The sequence below is a fragment of the Pseudomyrmex gracilis genome, unplaced genomic scaffold, assembly GCF_002006095.1.
Source record: "Pseudomyrmex gracilis isolate BER0280 unplaced genomic scaffold, ASM200609v1 scaffold_3666, whole genome shotgun sequence".
Classification (NCBI taxonomy): Eukaryota; Metazoa; Arthropoda; class Insecta; order Hymenoptera; family Formicidae; genus Pseudomyrmex; species Pseudomyrmex gracilis.
In genome coordinates, this window is record NW_018024250.1 from 1 (window position 1) to 7,509 (window position 7,509).

Consider the following 7,509-nt stretch of genomic DNA (forward strand, 5'->3'; position numbering starts at 1 on the left):
TTACGTACGTGCCTTGTGGCCGGCTTGGTGGAAAGAAGACGGAACATACTATGTCTGCACTCTTCCACAAGCCGACAACTGAGCGTGACGTCACGCACACGGACGCGGCTCTCGCTTGTGTGAGTACGAGAGCACCGAGATGCTGTTCGTGTTGCGCTCAGCTGTTCGGCTGTTTCGTGGAAGAGTGTGGACATACTACGTTCTGTCTCATTTCCAGCCGGCCACAAGGCAAAGACACGTTGCGCGCTTGCTGCGTACAGCGTATAACTGCGGTCTGTCTCATGCATATACGCACATTTATCCANAGTACACGTTACGTATATGGATAAATGTGTGTATAAGCACCAAAAGAACCGCGGCTAACATGAAATGTTTGCTTGTGACTAACAGTATTGTAAAAAGTAACATATACACTTATTATTATTTGTAATTATTATGTATAATATGTAAAGTGACATAATAACGTATGATTTTTATGTTATCATGTTTTTTAAAATACTAAACCATCTCTATAAACATTACCCGCACAGCATCTTTCATTGCAAATACATATTAGATAGGTAACTATATTGCATTTACATTGCGTGTCATTTTATATCAAATATAATGTATTAAATACGTAATTAATGCAATNGGTTTGAAATATTTAAGTCAAATTATGTATATAATACATAGCAGATATATTACACATAATATATATGTATAAATGTATCAAACACGNAGTTGATACATATGTAACGAAATATNATAATATATATGTCATAAAAATGGCGTATCGATTAGCGTCACTATAAAGCATTCCGTCGTAGAGGATATGCGCGAAACGGATAAGTTTTCGTTTGATTTGACAACTATATATAGATAAGAAACAAATGTAAATAAAATAGTGAATCAAAGGTAAGTTCTTATTTTGTAATAGATTTGAATAATTGCTATACAGTGTTGTATGTAATAGTTGTACAATTAATGCGTATTTGATGATTTTTATAGGTTACGTTATAATAAATAATTGTTATTATGGATAAAAGGAATAACAATCATATTTCTTCGAGGCATAAGAGACGATTAGCACAAGAAGAAACAGAAAAAGATTTATTACTGCTTACAGAATCGTCAAGCAGTGGTACGACTTGTTTTCGATCTGAAAGTGATCGACCACCAATTTCAACATTACCTTTCCTTCAAGAACACATCAATCAGCATTTGCCAAACTTGAATGAAAAACAAGAATTTTTGTCAGATAAAGGACATAATAACTCGTCACAAATGATTACAGACGGCGAAGATTTTATTGATTTTAGTGAAGAACAAGAAAAAATGAAACCATTATTGTTTGACTCTGATGACTCGAGTGACGATGATGCAGACGATGTTGAATCTATTAACGATGAAAATGATGGGATGGATGAAAACGAATTGTTGCGCAATCTTCGAAATTGGTCTTTTNAGTTTAAAATTAGGCATAATGCAATTAATGCCCTTATGGAAATTCTAAAACATGCTCCATATTCACAATTCAAAACTTTGCCGAACGACGCAAGGACGCTTTTGAAAACACCTAAGAAAACTGCTGAAATAGTTGCATTATCTCGAGGATCGTATTATCACTTTGGTGTATCGAACACTTTGGAAGTACTTTTGCTACACTATAAAAGTATATCTTTAAAGGTATCTGAAATTAATNTACTTATTAACATAGATGGTCTGCCATTATCCAGATCATCTCCAAGTTGTTTCTGGCCAATATTACTTTCAGACGATATTTTAAATCAAGTGCACATAGTCGGGCTGTTTTATGGTCAAAATAAACCACAAAATGCCAATGAATTCTTACAGCAATTTGTGGAAGAATTANTACCATTAGTACAGAAAGGATATCATTCTGAGCTATTTAACTGTGATATTACAGTTAATGTTAAGGCCATTATTTGTGATGCTCCAGCAAAATCTTTTATTTTAAATATTAAAGGACATAATGGCTACTCGAGCTGTACTAAATGTACTATTTATGGAGAGTATGTTAACTCCAAAATGTGNTTCCCTTATGAAAAAAGATCAAGTGCACTTAGAACTGACGAAGAGTTTGTACGTCAAACAGACTCTGATTATCATCAAGGAGAACCTACAATTTTGCTCTCTGTGCCTAATTTAGGATTAGTGTCGAATATTGCTCTTGACTATATGCACTTGATTTGTTTAGGCGTTGTAAAAAAAATGATATTGTTGTGGATGAGTGGACCATTAGCTGTTCGCATTAGTGCTCAAGTAAAAGAAAATATTTCACAAGCACTTATTAATTTAAGAAGTGCTGTGCCCAAAGAATTTTCAAGGCGACCTCGAAGTCTAAACGAAGTAGTATATTGGAAAGCCACAGAATTTCGGCAATTTTTACTTTATACTGGTCCTATTGTTTTAAAAACATTTTTAAATAAAGACATATATACACACTTTTTGACTTTGCATGTAGCTACATCAATACTCATCAGTCCAATGTTAATAGTAAATAAAAACAATGTAGATTATGCAGAAAAACTGTTGAAACATTTTGTCGAATCATTTGAGAAAATATATGGCAAGGAATATATTTCTCATAATATACATAATTTATTACATCTCTCAAATGAAGTTCGAAAATTTGGACCACTTGATTCCTTTAGCTCGTTTAGATTTGAAAACTTTTTACAAATTTTAAAAAGTTTTCTGCGCAAAAAAGAAAAACCACTGCAGCAAGTTATACGACGATACACAGAAAGAAAGCAAAATTGGTATGACAGCATGAACAATACATCATTACATTCACTTTCTAAATTTCAATTAAAAAGAAAACATACTACTGGTTTATTGGCTGATGAAATTCAAGATATTNTTACATCGCAATACAAAAANTTAATATTATTAGGAAATTATGAAATCGACTGCAACAGTGAAGCAAATAATTGTATTATGACAAAAAGTGGAAATGTACTGACAGTNAAGAACGTCGTTAAATGTACCAATAATATTACTTATGTTGTTGGTTATCAATTGAGAAAAACAGATGTTTTATATTCACGACCATTCTCATCAGAGAATTTAGACATTTATGCTGTTGAGGAAGTAAATAATAATGTGATAACTTGTCCTTTGGATGAAATACAGGGAAAGATGTGGAAAATTAAATTTATTTCAAAATTGTATGTAATTTCTATTCGACACGGGTGTGGACAATAAAACAATTTTTGAAGTACAATATAACATATTATAACAATATAATACAACATATTGTATGATTGTCATAACACGATCATTCCAAATATNAACAACAAAAGCTAAAACGTTAATATTTAATTATGTTTNTATATAATAAAAAATCANGGCATCAAAATCTATCATCATAAATTTACATTTACATTTACGCAATTATACACAATCGATGGTTNTTTACGCTGTACATAGTTCATAGTTGACGTCGATAAATTGATATTTCGAACGACTATCGATTAACTTCGTCGCTTTCGCCCGCCTAACCAACTCACGTCTGCTGGTCTGCATCATGGTCTGCTGTGTCAAGTAATAAAAAAAGTTAATTATGTGAATGAACGTAACTAAGAAGATTTGCATATTTGTGACCACTTGATTTGNTGTATGGACTGTCCCTTATAGCCCGCGAGCCACTACCGCACCTACCTGTGACCACTCGATGATACTTGTCCATACTCATCCACATTCGTTTTTTGTTCGTCTCGCCGAGACTGGAAATTTTCAATAAAGGTATATATATACGTATATGTTATAAGAAATAAATAACACAACTAGGTCACTTTAAAAATTGAATTAAAATTTACTTGGTTTATGCATATGTGATTGCATNTCACTATTTACATTAAAAATAATGTATATAATAAATCGTTGCTGATTTTTGCAGGTTATGTGTTCTTTGTTTCCAACATTTTACATCGATTTTCAATACTTTTGCATATTTTGCATTGTGTAAATGTTATTGTAGCAACTTATTTAATTGCCAATAGCAAAATATGTACTAATAGTAAACATTTTGGCCATTACCAAAATGTCATGCTAATATCTCGGCAGTAATTACATGTCTCGCGTTCCAAGAAAACGTTATTTTATAACGTTATTGTAACGTTATAAAATAACGTCATTACAACATACAAGTAACATATATAGCAATCGATTTTGCACAATGACACATTTCTGTTATGTTGCAAAAACTTNACAAATGAGTCGTTTCTCTAAAACGTAGAGTTAAAACATTTGTTGTCGCCGAGATATTAGTGTGACGTTTTGACAACGTAGGCTGCTTTCCTTTTAAGAGACACAGTCGACACAAGTCGACACAAAAGTCATTCTGTCTTCGTTCAATATTCAGTAAGAAACAAAGACAGAATGACTCTTGTGTCGACTGTGTCTCCTAAAAGGAAAGCAGCCATAATGATCAAAATGTTTATCGAATATAATTGTCAATACATTAAATNTTTAATTTTATATAAAAAATGTATTTTTATTTTTGTGCTCTTTATTTATGCTATGGTCAATGCATCAGAATATGAAGTTGATTTATTAATGAGAACTTTGTTGTTTACATGTACAGTTATAAGAGGTTTATGTCCGGATATATATACAGTGCCGCATAGAAGAGCATATGTCTAATTCGCATGGATATGTCTGAACTGACGTGCGAGCACTTTCCTTTACAAAAAATGAAGAAAGGATCTTCCTTAAAAGTAAATATAAAAATGCATGTGACTGTAATATTTATTGTCAATATAAATTAATTTATCATTATACATGTTTTGTTGGTAGTTTACAGAAAACTTCTATGTAATTNAATTTGAAGATGGGATANCACTAGTTCCTAATAACTGGTTGCGGATATCTGAAGACCAANAACAACAGTTTTGCTTCTACCCAAATTACGAAGTGAAAAAGAGACTGAATAAGGCTATACAGAGTAAAGAAATACCGGATGTAAAAAATGTACAAGCTGGTTGGGTGATGTATGATGTTCTACGCGTTTTTGCTTCAGCAGGTATATATACAATTATTTATTGAAATCTGTTCCTTCTTTCAAATAAAATTCATTTGTATTTTTTCTTGACAATATCGATCTAATGAATACAATCAAAGTAATGTAAACAAGAATTTATATCAATAGCCGAGATTAAATTAAAAGTTTAGCTTTGACTTGATTCATTAGACCGATATTGCCGCAAAGAAAGAAGAATGAATTCCATGTATTGAAAACTTTGATTTTCTTTCAACATTAATCTGTCGACATATAATTTAATACTAGCCTTGATTATCTATTAATGTTTTATATTTATAATTGTCAACAATTACATTCAGATACTTTTNAACGAGGCCAAGAAAAATTAAAAATGGCTGAAAATACATCCGACATAAACACTGAGGATGAAGAAAATATGAAACAAACACGGCATGATAGAGCTGCTGCAAAATATTTTACGTCTGACGATGAATCTTCCGGTACAGAAGTGGAGTCTAACTTACTTTCTCCTTTACCAGATTCGAGGGAATTTTCTAGACCACAAAAATTGTTTTCTTCGAAAAGGCCTGCACAAATTTTGGCAACCTATGAACATCCGATCATATCCGAAGAAGTCAAAAACAAAATAGCAACTGAGAAGAAACAANCGAAGATATTTCTGCAAGAAACGGAAGTGATTGCTAAACATAAGAAACAAAAGTTGGAAGATAAAAATCAAAATCAATCATCACAAGAATCAATCAATGAAGAAAATGATTATTCTATCGATGAATATAATACAAAGTTAACAACACATCAAAATACAAATAATGAAGATTCTCAGAAAGGTTAAANATATTGCTAATGACCTTTTTAAATACAATATTTTAGACTATAACTCATAATATTTTAATTTTTAGTGTTAAAGGAAATTTTGAAAAAAGTAAATCGCATCTTAATTGAAATGACATACATTGAAAGAAGGCTCAGTAGAATAGAANATAAAGCTAATTACACAAATCAAGAAATTAATATAAATACTGTCAAAGCTTTTGCTTTTGACACCATTTCTTCTATAGAGGAATTGGAATTGTTTGAACAAAATTTGAAAAATGCAGAATTTTTCATGAAAATGGTAAGTGTTTCTTTTTATATGTTACAATTATGAATTATGTATGATACCGCAATATTTACATATTTCATAGTTTTATTTTAATTATTCACATATTTCATGGCAACTTATTTCAGAGAAACTTTTTGAAATTAAAAGGCGGAACAAATATACAAGACACGATAAAAAATATATTCAAAACATTAATAAAGGACGAAATATTAATGTTATATAGCTGGAAAGGAGCTCGAGGAAAAACTGCATTCCGAAGTTTCAAAATTGTCGATTTAATCATAGGTAAAAATGTAACCATTATCAATTTAATCACAGATAAAATTTACGTCGTTAAGGTTGTATTTCGAAATCGACTGTTTCTGCTGACTCCTTGTGTCTATCTCGGCACTGTGATCAGCATAGGATGAAACAAACATCGATTAGTATTGATCAGCAGAAATAGTTATTTTCGAACACCGCGTAAGTTAATATTGTGTATGATGATGATGTATATAATGTATATAGTATTATAAATTGATATATCTCCGTAGCTGTTGTTCGGTTATACGATGCAAATACAACCGAGGAAATAATTACAAAACTTATGATCAGTTGGATAGTGCAAGCTCCTGCACGTGTTCGAAGAATTGCGTGAGTAAACATTTATTAATTTAAATCAAATCAAGAATAGATTTTAAGAGCTAAACGCTGAAAAGCNAAGGGTTCCGGGTTCGACTTCTGGTTCAGATGTTTTTTTCGCAATGGATTTTTTTAATTTCATGGGGGGATAAAATGGGTAATTCCTATATGTGATGAAAGTTAGCATCTCATATGAATTTTAGAATTGAGTTACAATTCAAATTTTCAGTGTATTAATTTTTTTAAAACACGTTCAAATGTGTGTGTGTATGTGTGTGTGTGTGTGTGTAGATACACGTTTCGCACTTACATCCAGCGTTTAGCTCTTAAAAACTCTATTCTTGATTTGATTTAGTTTGATAGTACGTGGAGCTTCTTATTAACGTAGTATCAAACTAANTCAAATCAAGAATAGAGTTTTTAAGAGCTAAACGCTGGANGTACGTGCAAAATATGAATNTACACACACATACACACACACNTTTGAACGTGTTTTAAAAAAAGTAATACACTGAAAATTTGAATTGTAACTCAATTCTAAAATTCATATAAAATGTTAACTTTCATCANATATATGAATTACTCATTTTATCCTCCCATGAAATTTAAAACATCCATTGCGAAAAAGACACCTGGACCTGGAGTCGAACCCGGAACCCTTCGCTTTTAAGTTTAGCTTTTAAAATCTATTCTTATCTAATAGTTATCTTCAGTAATCTTCCTCGTGAAATATTATAATGGGAAGGAAGTGGCCAATACGAGACAAAAACCAGATCTT

General features: G+C 31.5%; 2 protein-coding genes across 2 annotated transcripts; both read left to right on the forward strand.

Annotated features, from left to right (window-relative positions):
• Positions 1-755: 755 nt before the first annotated feature.
• Positions 756-2,779, forward strand: LOC109863219. The gene is made up of 3 exons (XM_020443444.1): positions 756-897; positions 991-2,499; positions 2,714-2,779. The coding sequence occupies exons 2-3, from the start codon at positions 1,018-1,020 to the stop codon at positions 2,777-2,779; spliced, it is 1,548 nt and encodes a 515-aa protein (XP_020299033.1). The 5' UTR covers positions 756-897; positions 991-1,017.
• LOC109863220 lies at positions 2,453-6,747 on the forward strand. Its single transcript, XM_020443445.1, has 8 exons — positions 2,453-3,549; positions 3,643-3,750; positions 4,592-4,724; positions 4,804-5,029; positions 5,347-5,835; positions 5,908-6,122; positions 6,236-6,395; positions 6,644-6,747. The coding sequence occupies exons 3-8, from the start codon at positions 4,656-4,658 to the stop codon at positions 6,745-6,747; spliced, it is 1,263 nt and encodes a 420-aa protein (XP_020299034.1). The 5' UTR covers positions 2,453-3,549; positions 3,643-3,750; positions 4,592-4,655.
• Positions 6,748-7,509: the final 762 nt, after the last annotated feature.